Raw genomic sequence first — 16,259 nt, 5'->3', positions numbered from 1 at the left:
CAGCACACTCACTGATGTTGGTTTGTTTCAGCAGTGTTAATCTCGTCAACAAATCACTGATGAAAACATTCTTTGACGAAGCGTTTTGATTTCATCAACGATAACGAAGATGAGATGAAAAAGGCGCATCATGACAATAATTACACTATTTTAATAAAGCATACTATTGATGAAATTATGATGAGATAAAAATTATACTGCAATATATTAACAGTTCAAGATAGAAAAAGGAGAAGAAACAGCTATAGAAAATAAATTAAGATATAAAATACATATTAATAATAGATAGGGAGTTGAACACAAGCCAAATTAACTGCTTCAAAACGGGGTAAATACCTCATTTAAACACATCCTATACATACATTTTAATCTCTATAGTAGCCTATATCCACAACATAGCCGACTGTAATGCCTACTGTAATATAACAACTTACATCTGCACAGTGAAGCGAATGAACAGGTGAACTTGAACTAAATGATGCGCTTGTCAAAGTATGCGTAATTTGTGCTGCGTAAATTGCATTGTGAATACACTATTTACACAAGAATCACAATACACGCAATGTAATATCCTTTCACAGAAAGTTAATACGTCTCAAAAACATGAAGAATTCAGAGTACAGTTGGCTAACTTCTAAAAGTAGCTAATAATTTAGTCTATTCATTATTATTTTAGGAATTTGTTTTTCACAACAAGGACAGAAGGCTTGTCAGGGGTCAGGGGAGGAACAGGACTCAATTGTAGATCAAAAGGGGTCAAAATATGGTTTATTACAAATATAAAGTCGAAACAGAATCCAAACCGAAATACTGGCCACTGGAAACGCAGGCAGGGGGAAAATCAAAATAGGCAAAGGCAAGAACAAGAACAAACACAGACAGAAGGGATAATCTTCAAACTCTAGAAACTGAAGTGAAAAACCACATGAGTATTGACAAAAGGAACTGACAAACATAATAGGGAACAGACAAAATATATAGGGAGGACAATCAGAAGGTAAAACAAGGAGAACAGGTGAAAGAGATGAATCAATAATGAGACAAACGAGGGGGCGTGTCCAGAAACAAGACAGAGCACATTGTTACAGCCCCCCCCCCCAAAAAAAAGGGTGACAGGGTCTCGACACTGAATAAAAACTTGACCAAATGGATGATTTCCAGGAATCCCAACCTGAAAAAACAAATACAGAAGAGAATAGTGTAATCCTCCAAAAGTTGAGGGGGCCTACAGTCCTGAGCAGAGCTGGTGGGATAAACCAGGGCAGGGCTAGCCAGAGGGAGGCCAGCAGAGCAGGAGGGCAGTAGACAGACAAATCCAGTGCGACAGACCAGGGTAGAGCTTGTAGTTCCAACTAAAGGAGGGAGGGTGATGGGAAACAGGATGGTGGCTCCAGGAAGGTGGTGGGGTCTGGCAGCCAGGGTGGTGGCTCCAAGGAGGGAGTGACGTCCAGAAGCCAGGGAGAAGGTTTAATGGAAGGAGTGGGGTCAGGTGGCCAGGGAGAAGGCTTCAGGAAGGGAGTGAGGTCAGGTAGCTTTACAACATAGGAGAGGTCAGGGACAGCCACTGGGCAGAGGTTTGACTGTACAGGGTGAGTGGCAGCCGCTGGGGACTGGACAGGGTGAGTAGCAGCAGCTGTTGTTTTGACAGGCTTATCAATGGCCGTTAGGTAGTGATCAGTCTGAGTGACTGCTGGGGATAGGACAGGTTGGGTGATGGCTGCTATTGAGGGGTAAGACTGGCGGTGGCCACAGGATGATGGTCAGACTGGGCAGCAGCAGCAGGACGGGGGTCAAACTGGGCAGCAGCAACTGGTGAGGGGTCAATTATTTCCTTAACCAAGAGTGTAGGTGACTGGGAATCAGACTCTGTGGCCAGGAGAACTGACAGCGGTAGGGGAATGGCCTCTGTGGCTGGGAGTGCTGGCAGCAGCAGGGGAACGGCCTCCATGACAGAGATCACAGGCAATATGGAACAGACTAAATCCTGTAAATAAGAAGGAAAATCAGAAGGGCATACAAGGAGAACAGGTGAAACAGATTCATTAATAATGAGCCAAATGAGGGGATGGGGTCCTGAAATGAGACAGAGCAAATGGTGACAAGAAATAAAGAAAAGTTATGAGCTAGACAGGAAAACCAAAACACAAAAACAGGTGACAGGGTCCCGACACTGATTAAAAACTGACATTACTCCCTCTCCATGGGATGACTTCCAGGCGTCCCAACCTGTACAAACAAAAAACAGAAGAAAAGAGGGTAGTCCAACAAAAGAAAACAGACACAATTAGTGAATACACTATTTACACAAGAATCACAATACACGCAATGTAATATCCTTTCACAGAAAGTTAATACGTCTCAAAAACATGAAGAATTCAGAGTACAGTTGGCTAACTTCTAAAAGTAGCTAATAATTTAGTCTATTCATTATTATTTTAGGAATTAGTTTTTCACAACAAGGACAGAAGGCTTGTCAGGGGAGGAACAGGACTCAATTGTAGATCAGAAGAGGTCAAAATATGGTTTATTACAAATATAAAGTCGAAACAGAATCCAAACCAAAATACTGGCCACTGGAAACGCAGGCAGGGGGAAAATCAAAATAGGCAAAGGCAAGAACAAACACAGACAGAAGGGATAATCTTCAAACTCTAGAAACTGAAGTGAAAAAACCACATGAGTATTGACAAAAGGAACTGACAAACATAATAGGGAACAGACAAAATATATAGGGAGGACAATCAGAAGGTAAAACAAGGAGAACAGGTGAAAGAGATGAATCAATAATGAGACAAACGAGGGGGCGTGTCCAGAAACAAGACAGAGCACATGGTGGCAGCAGCAGGGGAACAGCCTCTGTTGCCGGGAGTGCTGGCAGTGGCAGAAGATCGGCCTCCATAGCTGGGAGTGCTTGCAGTGGTAGGGGAATGGCCTCCATGGCCAGGAGCACAGGCAGCGGCAGGGGAATGGCCTCCATGGCCAGGATAGTTGGCAGCGGCAGGGGAACTTCATCTGTGGCTGGGATAGTTGACAGAGACAGGGGAATGGCCTCCATGACCGAGAGCACTGGCAGCAACAGGGGAAAGACCGCAACATGGGACCCCTCTGAGGAAGCTCCAGTGGACTCGGGTGTTGGGGCTGGCAGGAAATGATATACCAACTTTTCACATATTGGACTTGCTTTTAAAACACAGTTTTTCATGTCAATACTTATTGCATTGATGTGTTGTCTGTGAGCTGACTCACTTTGCATAATGATGCAAGAAACAAGAAACAGATCTCAACACTTGGTGCAAAAAAACAAAAAATGGGTTAATTTGAATAGCACAACACATTACCAAATGTGACAACAAAATAAACAATAACAACAATGTATATTTAACTGGCAAACAGTGAAACCATGCAAGCTACCGGTAATTAATTATTCAAATATGCTGGGAACATCAGCTTTGAAAGTTTTTAATTTACCAGTAAAATGTCCTAAATTTATCAAATTTACAGTGAAAAAATATTGCAAGGTTTTTCTACTTTAGTGTTGATATTTGAGGATGCATTGAAAAACTAACAAACCATTATAAAAAATGTATATACTTATAAGCTCAAACATTAATTTCAGCATCTGAATTGAGTACAAATGTAGAATTTATAATATTAATATTTCTATTAATTAAGGTATTGCTTCAACTAGCTTATTCAGTGTTGAAAGTACTTAATCTTTTCTGCTATATTCATTTGAACATTAATGTTTTTTTTAATAGTCAGGTATGGACAAATCATAAGTAACTTATATCTGGGGACTTCATATTATCAACTTGTTACAGCATCATCAGTGGCCTCAGGCACCTCTGTTGGTATAGATTTGACATCTAATACATTTTAATCCAAGGACCAAGTGCGAATCAGAAAAAGGCATTTTACTTTCTACTACTAAGATTCTATGGGCCCTTTCTATGCCCTCTTTGGAGCTCCTTAATGTATGTCACACTTCCAAATCTAAAGTGTTTCCTGGACACAGTTTCAAAATATCTAAGCCAAGGACCTCAGAGTCTGTTGATTTAATGAGATCCACCTTAAGGACTTGGCAATATGGCCTTATTATTCATAAAAGGTTTTCGTTCTATAAATCTTGGCAGAAGCATAGACTGCAGTCACACTTTGCTCTCCATTACGCTTTGCCTTGGCCCTGCTACCCACTAAGAGAGGCACCAATATACATATGAGACATTGGACAGTATCCCCTTTCATGTTAAAGTAATTTGGAACATGTACCCATATACTTACACTTGTCAGTCAGCATCATTTGTCGTCATATTAATGTAAAACAAGCAGCTGGATGGTGGAATTGAGCCTCAAGATAGTGTCAGCAAGTGTATTTTTATTTTCCATTCTTATATTTCTTGTTAGATTAGAAGAGGTATCCAAGTCAAACAAGAGTAATCAGCTACATATGTGTGCAGGATTTTCTTATAGTGTCTGGCAAAAAGTGTGTTTATTACTTGTCAATTTAATGCAGGCCCGCCGACAGGGGGGGACAAACGGGTCTGTTGTCCCGGGCCCAGGGTAGGGGGGCCCAGAACTGGGCCCTCATTAAATTATGGAATAATTGTTAAAAAATAAATAAAATAGGCATATTTGTGGAAAAAATATCTAATATTTGAGTTACATAAAAGCTTTTTATTTGTTTTCTTCCTAATTGTCCTTGAAATAGTGGTCAAGAACCCCGCCCACCCCCAAAACAAAAATGGTTTGGCCACTGATCAAAATTTGATGTTGTCATTTGAGTTGAAGTTCAGTAGGCTAACGTTACGATCAAAATGTCCGGTCAGCACAAGTCTGATGCTCAGAAAAGAAAAGAAAAGAGAAGAAGGGAAGAAGAAAATAGAGGCCTTCGAGATGTCCTAAACAAATATTTTAAAAAAGGTGGTGACGGAGAAGCTGGAACTAACGTTAGTAAAGTCAACGTAGAGCAAGGTAAGAAACAGCGCAGCCAACGTTTATGAGTGTTGTCAAAGACCCGGTACTTCGGTACCAAGTCGGTACTAATTTTGTTTTAAACGTCACGCCACGGTACCAGGTTTTCTCAAACCCGGTACTTGATGCGCGTGCATGCCCGAGCGCGTGCAGTTGCGTCCTCTTCATAAAAGTGCTGAGACATTGCGACCGGCGGTGCTGCTGATGTGGTGGCTGTAAATCCACTTGTTGATAAGAAAGGAGGAAAGAGACACATATGGAAATATTTTGGATATTAGCTCATAATAGCGACGCGGCACGCTCGTTTTACAGGCGCGCAAGTTCATTGTTGCATAGCAACGACAGACGCCACGGAGAGCACGCGCTTGTGGAAAGGAGAAAGCGGTGCGAACTGCGCTCTCCATGATGACGAGGAAGAATTAGCAAAGAATTCATTGATTTCTAGCCCTTGCATTAGCTTTACTACTAGATATATTTATGGAGATGAGAAATAAAAAGCCGGCTGAAATGCGTCACTGTTGGCATCGGTGAACAGATAATGGGCCAGATCCGAGTCTATTTTTGCTGCGCTGCTCATGCTTAATTAAAAGTGAAAGCACAAGAGAGGAAGAGCAGAGGAGGGGAACAGGAGAGGAAGAGCAGAGGAGGGGAGAAGAACAAGAGAGGAAGAGCAGAGGAGGGGAACAGGAGAGGAAGAGCAGAGGAGGAGAACAGGAGAGGAAGAGCAGAGGAGGGGAGAAGAACAAGAGAGGAAGAGCAGAGGAGGGGAACAGGAGAGGAAGAGCAGAGGAGGGGAACAGGAGAGGAAGAGCAGAGGAGGGGAACAGGAGAGGAAGAGCAGAGGAGGGGAGAAGAACAAGAGAGGAAGGGAACAGGAGAGGAAGAGCAGAGGAGGGGAACAGGAGAGGAAGAGGAGAGGAACAGGAGAGGAAGAGCAGAGGAGAGGAAGAGCAGAGGAGAGGAACAGGAGAGGAAGAGCAGAGGAGGGGAACAGGAGAGGAAGAGCAGAGGAGGGGAAGAGCAGAGGAGGGGAACAGGAGAGGAAGAGCAGAGGAGGGGAACAGGAGAGGAAGAGCAGAGGAGAGGAACAGGAGAGGAAGAGCGGAGGAGGGGAACAGGAGAGGAAGAGCAAGGGAAAAGGAGAGATCTGGGCATGGGGGGGCCCATCTAAGATTATCTTGTCCCGGGCCCAGGCAAGACTGTCAGCTGGCCTGATTTAATGCATGAAAACCAATATTCTGTTCTTACTGTATGTTTTCATTTTTGTGGATATTTCATATTGGTTGGACATTATTGGGTATGGTGCAAATAAAATAAATAAATAAAATAAAGGAGTGTAAATAGAGGTGTCCATTAACTGTCACTGAACAATATTCAATCGAATGGGGTAATGGGGTCCTTCCCTTCTCATAAGTTTAAATACAGTGGCCCCAAAAGGTATTTGGAAACTTTAGCCTCACATAAAAATGTATAAACGTCTATACAATATTTGACAAAATACTAAAATCAAGGGGCATTCATTCATATATAAGCAAGATAGACCCACAAAATAAGATGTTAAATTGTAATTAAGATGTTCAAATTAAGACAAAGCATTTGGACTCTTTCTGGTTGTCAAATTTGGTAGAAAATGTCCATGGTTAATGTGATGTAATACACCTGTGGATGCTCTGGTAGGACATATGTGAACATGAAGGGAACTGACTTCCACATACAATTGTTTAAAAGTAGCCTATTTGAAAACAAAAATGGCTAGGAAAAGTGGATTGAGTTACGAGATAAGGTCTAACTCATTGTAATATAATTCCTCTACTAATTCCTTTCAATTTTGAATGTTTTTTTTTGGTAAAGCTTGGCCTCTCAGCAAACGTACACAAAACAGATTCACCTTACAACCCCACTAATACTGACACATGCTGTTTATTTTCATTCATTTTGAAAGTTAAGAATAACAAGATTTGGAACTTTGTGTTATACTAGCATAAACAGAGCACCTGAGATTCATGACTATTAAACCAGTTATTCAATACATTTTAATACTTTCTTACAACTGTCTATGATCACGATGATGTTCAGTAACTAGTCTGGGTTCTGTGGAGCCTCACTCTTATGATGTGCCAAAATATTCACTGCAGTGCAGTGCATTAAGAAATCAACAGATCATTTATATTCTCCCTTCCAATATTTAATTACATTGGGAGGCCATAGCATAAATTACTCTCCACTATTCTGTGGAATAAGCACACCATATAAAATGAATTATCCCAACACCAATCCCATTATGTCAGTATTTAGCTCTGAAGTCATTTTAATTTATTTAAACAAATACAAAGAGGCAAAAGTATATATATATATATATATATATATATATATATATATATATATATATATATATATATATATATATTACACACTCACCTAAAGGATTATTAGGAACACCTGTTCAATTTCTCATTAATGCAATTATCTAATCAACCAATCACATGGCAGTTGCTTCAATGCATTTAGGGGTGTGGTCCTGGTCAAGACAATCTCCTGAACTCCAAACTGAATGTCAGAATGGGAAAGAAAGGTGATTTAAGTAATTTTGAGCGTGGCATGGTTGTTAGTGCCAGACGGGCCGGTCTGAGTATTTCACAATCTTCTCAGTTACTGGGATTTTCACGCACAACCATTTCTAGGGTTTACAAAGAATGGTGTGAAAAGGGAAAAACATCCAGTATGCGGCAGTCCTGTGGGTGAAAATGCCTTGTTGATGCTAGAGGTCAGAGGAGAATGGGCCGACTGATTCAAGCTGATAGAAGAGCAACTTTGCCTGAAATAACCACTCGTTACAACCGAGGTATGCAGCAAAGCATTTGTGAAGCCACAACATGCACATCCCTGAGGCGGATGGGCTACAACAGCAGAAGACCCCACCGGTACCACTCATCTCCACTACAAATAGGAAAAAGAGGCTACAATTTGCAAGAGCTCACCAAAATTGGACAGTTGAAGACTGGAAAAATGTTGCCTGGTCTGATGAGTCTCGATTTCTGTTGAGACATTCAGATGGTAGAGTCAGAATTTGGCATAAACAGAATGAGAACATGGATCCATCATGCCTTGTTACCACTGTGCAGGCTGGTGGTGGTGGTGTAATGGTGTGGGGGATGTTTTCTTGGCACACTTTAGGCCCCTTAGTGCCAATTGGGCATCGTTTAAATGCCACGGCCTACCTGAGCATTGTTTCTGACCATGTCCATCCCTTTACGGCCACCATGTACCCATCCTCTGATGGCTACTTCCAGCAGGATAATGCACCATGTCACAAAGCTTGAATCATCTCAAATTGGTTTCTTGAACATGACAATGAGTTCACTGTACTAAAATGGCCCCCACAGTCACCAGATCTAAACCCAATAGAGCATCTTTGGGATGTGGTGGAACAGGAGCTCGTGCCCTGGATGTGCATCCCACAAATCTCCATCAACTGCAAGATGCTATCCTATCAATATGGGCCAACATTTCTAAAGAATGCTTTCAGCACCTTGTTGAATCAATGCCACGTAGAATTAAGGCAGTTCTGAAGGCGAAAGGGGTCAAACACAGTATTAGTATGGTGTTCCTAATAATCCTTTTGGTGAGTGTGTATATATATATATATATATATATATATATGTATTAATCACAATTGTAGTGTTGGCTAAAGATTCAAACCAGGCCCATATTTTCATGTTTAGTGCAAATAAGAAAATAAAGGAATTTCTGAAAACATATTGAACTGTTTAATATTAATTTATATGAATTTACAGTTGTAACATTAATTGTAGCAGAAACTTTGGTTACTGTGGTTTTTGTAAAGGTTGCGTTAGTGAAGACGTTCCGTGACAGACAGGAAGTAAAAAAGGAAATCTAAATTTAGACAGGAAGTGATGTCATTATGGGAAGTATTTGGTGGCGCGCGGGAGTTTATTGTTGGTATCAAGTGGAGAGCTACAGTTCTATTACGTTTTAACATCTAACCTGGGTAATAATACAGCAGTTTGGATATGTCTCAACTAAATGAAGGGGACTTGCCGCCGAACCTGTCATGTCTCAAAGTACGTTCAGACCTTGAACTTTTATAAATCCAGTGGTTAAAACGTGATTATCTGCTTCTTATCGATATCAGCATATGTATATGCATCGTGCGATTTTATAAGTTGTGTGATAATGACATTGCATCTGATTTGCGTTTATATATTTTAAGAGAAAATGTTAATTCAGTCCAAAATCAGTGCCTTGTATAACCCTCAATGCATGTCAATGTTAATAAAGTTTGTGTGTGCTTGTTTTAACACTCTACATATAAGTTCACATGTGATCCCTATTTAAACGAAACACATTTCATTACATTTGTTTTTATTTGTCAAGAATCATGCTGACAGGTTGCATAAAGATATCCCGTCTTTGTAAGTAAGTATATATATATATTCCTAGGTTTGTTTTAATCTCAGATCTTATTTTCTGTTTCTATTGTCTGTTTTAGAACATAGACACCCTGCTTCGGTGTCCTATCTGCTTTGAGTTTATCAACATCGCCATGATGACTCGGTGTTCTCACAACTGTAAGTCACATTAACAATTTTTAACATGTTTTTTAGGCAGAAAAACTCTGAGCAAGATACTATGTAATAGCATAATGTGTTGTCCAACAGTCTGTTCCCTCTGCATACGGAAATTTCTATCCTATAAGTTAATGTGTCCTGTTTGCAACTTGGTGAGTATATAAACAAAACGTTATTGTCATACCTAACCTATCATAATTTTTTTTAAATGTCTCAGTAATTTTAAGTTTATTGTATTACATTGAAATGCAATTAATATTAGTTTAACTTGAAATCTAATTTCAGCCATCGACAGAACAAGATTTGAGGAACAACAGATTAATAGATGACTTAGTTCAGAGCTTCCAAAATGCAAGGTAAAATTTATATACATTTAAAATATGTGCATTTATTTTCATGTTGTAAGTGCGTTTTTTGTTGTTGTTGAGACTTTAGACTTTAAGTCTAATTACAATATAAAGTCTATGGGGAGGTAATTAATTGTGACATCATTTAACAAAATAAATAAAAAAAACCTTACTGTAGATTGGGAATGGAAAATACAGCAATTAAATACATTTATGGTATGGTCAAAATATGTGCAGATTGTGTCATAGATGTAATTAATAAAACTAATTTGGGCTGACACTGCAGCACCCTGCGACAGTTTGTCTTCAGTAGCTCAAATTGAGCTGAGCAGTTGGCACTTCTTCAAACCTGCAAATATTAAAGAAATAGAATCATGTAAGCACTGCTTTTTTTTTTTTTTTTTTTTTGCATTGTCAGTTTATTAATTTGTATTTGAACCCTCCGGATGGATTTATGTCAACTTTGTGTTGAGATGAGCTTGCTGCATGCAACAACAAACACATTGCAAGCCATGATGTCCAATTCACAAGCAAACGACACTTTTAAACCGGATCTTTTTAATGAATCAGCCAAAATGATTCACAAAATGGTTTGAACTCAGGAGCTCAGGCTAGTAGTTTAAATCGAGTCACTTTCTTAGGGAATCATATAGTGTTTTGACCGGCAGTGAGTTCAGTGGCTTACTTGAATACCGAACATTAACAATATATATATATATTTTTTCTCTTTTCTGGTTATTATTGGTATTTTGGTAGCACAATAACCTGCATATATATATATATATATATATATATATATATATATATATATATATATATATATATATGTGTACATACATGCACTCACTGGGCACTTTATTATCAACACTGATATGATCCTAATAAAGTGCCCGACATGGTCTCCTGATGTTGTAGCCCATCCACCTTAAAAGTTCGACTTGCGCATTCTGAGATGCTATTCTGCTCACTACAAATGTACAGAGTGGTTATCTGAGTTACCGTAGCCTTTCTGTCAGCTCAAACTGATCTGGCCATTCTCCATTGACCTCTCTTATCAACAAGGCATTTCTGTCTGCTGAACTGCTGCTCAATTAATGTTTTTTGTTTTTGGCACCATTCTGAGTAAACTCTAGAGACTGTTGTGCTTGAAAGTCCCAGGAGATCAGCAAGATGTCTCAAGATGGCGCCGAGTATGGCTGCTGCGTTGCGATCTCTGACCTAATGTTGCTGTTTTTTTGTTTGTTTTGTCTACAATTCTTATGTTTTGTCTTGGATGTTGTCTATGATAGACAAACACTTTTGGACATTGGTTCTGCAATAGCACACTGAAAACCGGACTTTAAATACCTCAATGCCAACATGCTGTTTACAAACACGACAGCGGAGCCCGGACGTGGAAACGCAGCCAGAAAATGGGAAGGAGAGCCGGTGTTATTATCAGACAAAGAAGATGTGCAAATTGACCCCCGCTACCCAGTATTCTACTGGCAAATGTTCAGTCTTTGGACAACAAGCTCTGCGAGCTGAGAGCGTGGATCTCTTTCCAACGAGAGACGAGGGACTGCTTCATTATCTGCTTTACAGACACTTCAGAGATAGATACAGAGATTCCAAACTCAGCCATGGAACCTGCAGGGTTCATCGTGCACCGAGCGGATAGAGTGAAAGACCTCTCAGGTAAAAGCAGAGGTGGTGGTGTTTGTTTATGATCATCAAATCCTGGTGTGATCAGAGGAACGTACTTTCTATCAAGTCTTTCTGCTCTCCTGATCTGGAGATCTTCTCATGCTTCTGTGTCCACCATTTTGTCTACCGAGGGAATTTGCAGCAGTCATTATCACAGCTGTGTACCTCCCCCCACAAGCAGACACAGACCGAGCACTCAAGGATCTCTATAGGAGTATAAGTGAGCAGGAAACTGCACACATTGTGAATGTGTTCATTGTGACTGGGGACTTTAACAAAGCCAATAGCACTGAAATACTACCAACACATCAGGTTCAACCAGAGGTTGAACTACTAAGTTGGGAAGACAAGCCGATAACCGATTAATAAGTTTTTAAAATTGATACTGAATGAAAAAACTACATTTAAAATAGGGATGCACCGGTACCACTTTTTCTCTTATGTAAAAAACAGCACCATCACTATTTGAAATAAATATTTTTTGATCAAATCTAGACAGGCCCCAATTCCAGCCACCATCACTCCAACACCTTATCTTTGAGTAATCATGCTAAATTGCTAATTTGGTACTAGAAAATAACTTTCCATTATTTCAAACACAGTTAAAAGCTATTTGGTTCATTAAATGAACATCGTCAATCAATGTTTTGAGGAATGAAGACTATACAATGCTTGAAATTGCCAAAAAACTGAAGATTTCTTACAAAGGTGTACACTACAGTCTACGAAGACAAAGGACAAGTGGCTTTAACAAGGACAAAAAGAGATATGGAAGGCAAGATGTACAACTAAACAAGAGGATAATACATCAGAGTCTCTAGTTTGAGAAATAGATGCCTCATTTGTCCTCCGTTGACAGCTTAATTGAATTCTACCTGCTCAACACCAGTTTCATGTACAACAGTAAAGCAAATGGGGCTTTTCCACTGCGTGTTACAACTTGACTCTGATCGCTTTTTGGGGGTTTTCCACTGTGGATGGTACCTGATACTTTTTTTATTATCACCTCAGTCAAGGTTCCATGAGAGTCGAGCCGATACTAAATGTGACGTCAAAACACTGCAGATCACTGATTGGTCGGAGAGAATCTTCACTACAAGCATCATTGGATTTGCAACGTGGGACATCAACCTGCTAGTTTTAAAGTTAGCTACAGCGATAACAGTATCATTTATTCACGCAACTTTCGAATTGTAAAAAGAAATGGCTATGCGCAAAACCATGCCGTGATCAATAAACGAGGTGCATATCTTCCTCTCATTAGCTACGAACGAAATGACGTGAAACGAAAAAGTATTTCAGGAAGTGTCTCAGCTGTTGGCTGCACACGGCTACCACCTGACCTACCAACAGTGTATGGAATCGTACAAAAACAACTTAAGTGACTACAGAACCATCAAGGAAAAGTGGAAGTGGTTCGACCAAATAGACGCTATCTAGACCGGCGAGCAATGGGAGGGAGAGTGCCCTGGACTAAGCCACAATGTTGTTGGAGTTCACGATGAAGGATTGTACTTTTTGTTACGTTAACTCTATACTCTGCTTGAAAGCATCACTTTAATTAGTTGACCAGCTACTGGAAAGCTTGCTTCTAAAACAACCAGGCCATTTTAACTGTTACACTTGTGTAAAATCACCATGCAACAACTGCTTTATGCTTTATATAATGAGCTAACAGCTAGCGGTCTTGTTTTTGTTTATGCCAGTAATGTTTGTGTTTGGTTTAAGATGATGTCTTTGCAGTAGAGGCGGAGCAACTATGACGATCAGCCTATAAACAATAAACAGCTGTGGAAAAGCAAACTTAGAAAAGTAAAGCGAGTAGAGTCGAACCGAACAGTAACGTGCAGTGGAAAAGTGCCAAAAGACTCAGGAGTGCAGACATTATGGTAAGAAAAAGCCACTTTTGAAACAAAAAAAAAAAATACAACATTTTTTTTTTTTTAGAGTGGGCAAAGAAACGCAGTGGACAACAGATAATTGGAAAAGAGTGTTCTGGATCTTAACCCCATTGAGCTTTTGTGGGATCAACTAGACTGTAAGGTGCATTAGAAGTGCCCGACAAGACAGCCACATCTATGGCAAATGCTACTGGAAGTGTGGGGTGAAATGTCACCAGAGTATCTGGACAAACTGACAGCTAGAATAGCAACAATCTATATATCTAAAAGCAAAGCTTTCATTGCTGCATGTGGAGGATTTTTTTTATTAGAACACTTTTAAGTAGTTTATTTTTTCAAATTGTACATTGTGGTCAGTTGAATGACAGTTTGGTGAATGAAAGTACCATTTTCTTTCCATATGAGCAAAATCTGTACATTATTCAGAATTTTGGCTGCCAGTTATTTTAAGTATCGACCTGATCTTATCAGCTGTCTTCGGCTTTCTCCCTTGCTTCTGAACAACCATCAACTAAATTTGGCACCTTAAAACACCCATTTGGTTCCTAAATGTTTCAGCTTAGGAGTCAATGGCTCCATAGTAATTTATTTAGTCTGGAGCATTGGGCTTATTTTCAATTCTGATATTTGTAGAATTCTTGAAGGAATCTGCACTTATGGTTTTAGTGCTAAATTTGTTGGTTTTCAGAGAAACAATCATGAAAAGGCAGGTAGGCATTAAACAACCATCCAATGACACTGTGTTACTCTATATCCAGTAATTAGTTGGAGACTTTAAGGTTTAAGGTCTCTGCCTATTATCCGTGACTGGAAACAGCACATTTATTTGAATAAAGAGAAAATAGTAATAGTAAACTGAATGATTTATATGCTTTGTTTTGTTCACCATCTCGTGGCATACTTGAATGTATTTTTTACTTTCCCTGACGTCCTAGTCTGCCATGAAATTGTGGATCTCTTTAAAGAATCAAATGGGAATTTATTTCATGGTGTCTATATCAGTGCCATTCTTTACATGCTGCTGATGTCAAGTGATCTTCTCAGCCGTGTTCCTCTTCAAAGAGGCTTACGTTCTCAGACTATGAGAATTTATGCATTTACATTTATGCATTTGGCATATGCTTTCCAAAGCGACTTACAGTGCACTTAGTACAGGGACAATCCCGCCGGAGCAACCTGGAGCAATGGTGGTGACCGTGGGGATCGAACCAGTGACCTTCTGATTACCAGTTATGTGCTTTAGCCCACTACGCCACCACCACTCCTATAGACATACAAATCTGCATGGAAGGTTATTTTTTAACATCGCCTCCTGCCCTGTGTAGACTAGACATCTCCCATATGCATACCAAGCATGGGGTTTAAAAGTTTTTTTTTTTGCTGACTGGATTGCACAGTAGGTTTTGTGAGTGATTTTCATTTTTTTAAATTCAGTTCTAGGTGCCTTCAATCTGGTCAGTGTTCAGGGTTTTTCCTGCATAGAGAATTACTGGGCGGCCACATCCGTCAAATGTCGTGCCAGCTCTGGCTATTTACAAAACTCTGGTGGGTGTTTGGAAAAAATCTAACAAGCTTTGCACTCGGTGGATTGTCATTTGTAACTACAAATCTCTGCAATAATAATAAAAAAAATTCTGTTGTCGGATAGTCGCTTGATGTCATTTAACGTAACTTGAGATCATATAAAACTATAATGATGACTTGCGAGACGAGAGGAGTGCTGCAGCTCGAGTGTCTGATAGAAACAGATCACAGATTGTTGATATCTTTATTTCATCCTTAAAGTTCATATAATATGGGAGTGTGCCATGTAAATAAACACAAACTCCAATAGAGTATACTCCAATAGGGAGTCGACCGGGAGAAATTTAATGTTCTGCCTACTGATGCACACTCTAACACGGAGATGCTCGTCTCTCACCCCCGCTTTCTGCAACTCGCAATGTCATCATCATGAGATCATCATGATAAGATCAACCTTTTGTGGAAAAATAACAATAAAATGTGTGTGTGTGCATGTATGCGTGTGTGTGCTTGCATACATGAGACCGTCGTGAGACAGGTTAGTTTTACCCTACTGATGATGTGTTGTTGCAACAGTAATCCTGCTCAGTACGAGAGGAACCGCAGGTTCAGACATTTGGTGCGTGTGCTTGGCTGAGGAGCCACTGGTGCGAAGCTACCATCTGTGGGATTATGACTGAACGCCTCAAAGTCAGAATCCCCCCTAAACGTAATGGTACCGCAGTGGGACTCCGATTGGCCTGGGATAGCCGGCCCGCGGGGGCCTGGCGAGGAGAGCTGTTCGAGACTGGCTTAGGGCGCGGTCAAATGAGTGCCACCCATCACGCACTGCAAGTTTGTGGAGAACCTGGTGCTAAATGACTCGTAGATGACAATGCATGCATGCATGTAGACTAAAATGTCAACAGTTTTCATTGACTAAAACTACATTAAAATGCCTAGGCTTTGTCAACTAAACTTGACTAAAAAAATAGGATAAGGTTGACGCTAAAAATTAAAAAGCACTTTTGACATAGGACTAAAACTAAATAAAAAACAGATGACAAAATTAACACTTATTCAGTGTTCTTAATGTCACTTTTTTGATCAGTATGGTACCACCTCTGTATCATTTTGAGCCAGGAAATCCATGGTGTTGTCTGCCTTGAGTATGTCTCATAGTTGTTGTTGGAATTTCAGATGGGCATCGGTCTGAAGAAAGAGGTGCCTTATGGGATGCAGTTTAATTTCCTGTGTACTTC

The 16,259-nt window shown here is 40.0% G+C and overlaps 1 protein-coding gene across 7 annotated transcripts in view; it reads left to right on the top strand.

Moving 5' to 3' along the window:
* Positions 1-8,909: 8,909 nt before the first annotated feature.
* The window catches only part of LOC127646194 (E3 ubiquitin-protein ligase RAD18-like), a 104,109-nt gene continuing 96,759 nt past the window's right edge, over positions 8,910-16,259 (top strand). For all 7 annotated transcript variants that reach the window (XM_052129689.1, XM_052129690.1, XM_052129691.1 and 4 more), the window contains exons 1-4: positions 8,910-9,053; positions 9,482-9,560; positions 9,651-9,712; positions 9,846-9,916. In XM_052129689.1, the coding sequence (XP_051985649.1) occupies positions 9,003-9,053; positions 9,482-9,560; positions 9,651-9,712; positions 9,846-9,916 (263 nt within the window). In that variant the 5' untranslated portion in view covers positions 8,910-9,002. The remainder of the gene's footprint in view (positions 9,054-9,481; positions 9,561-9,650; positions 9,713-9,845; positions 9,917-16,259) is intronic.

Source organism: Xyrauchen texanus, chromosome 7, assembly GCF_025860055.1.
Source record: "Xyrauchen texanus isolate HMW12.3.18 chromosome 7, RBS_HiC_50CHRs, whole genome shotgun sequence".
Classification (NCBI taxonomy): domain Eukaryota; kingdom Metazoa; phylum Chordata; class Actinopteri; order Cypriniformes; family Catostomidae; genus Xyrauchen; species Xyrauchen texanus.
The sequence above is the reverse complement of the archived record's forward strand: the minus strand, read 5'-3'. Positions and strand labels throughout refer to the sequence as shown.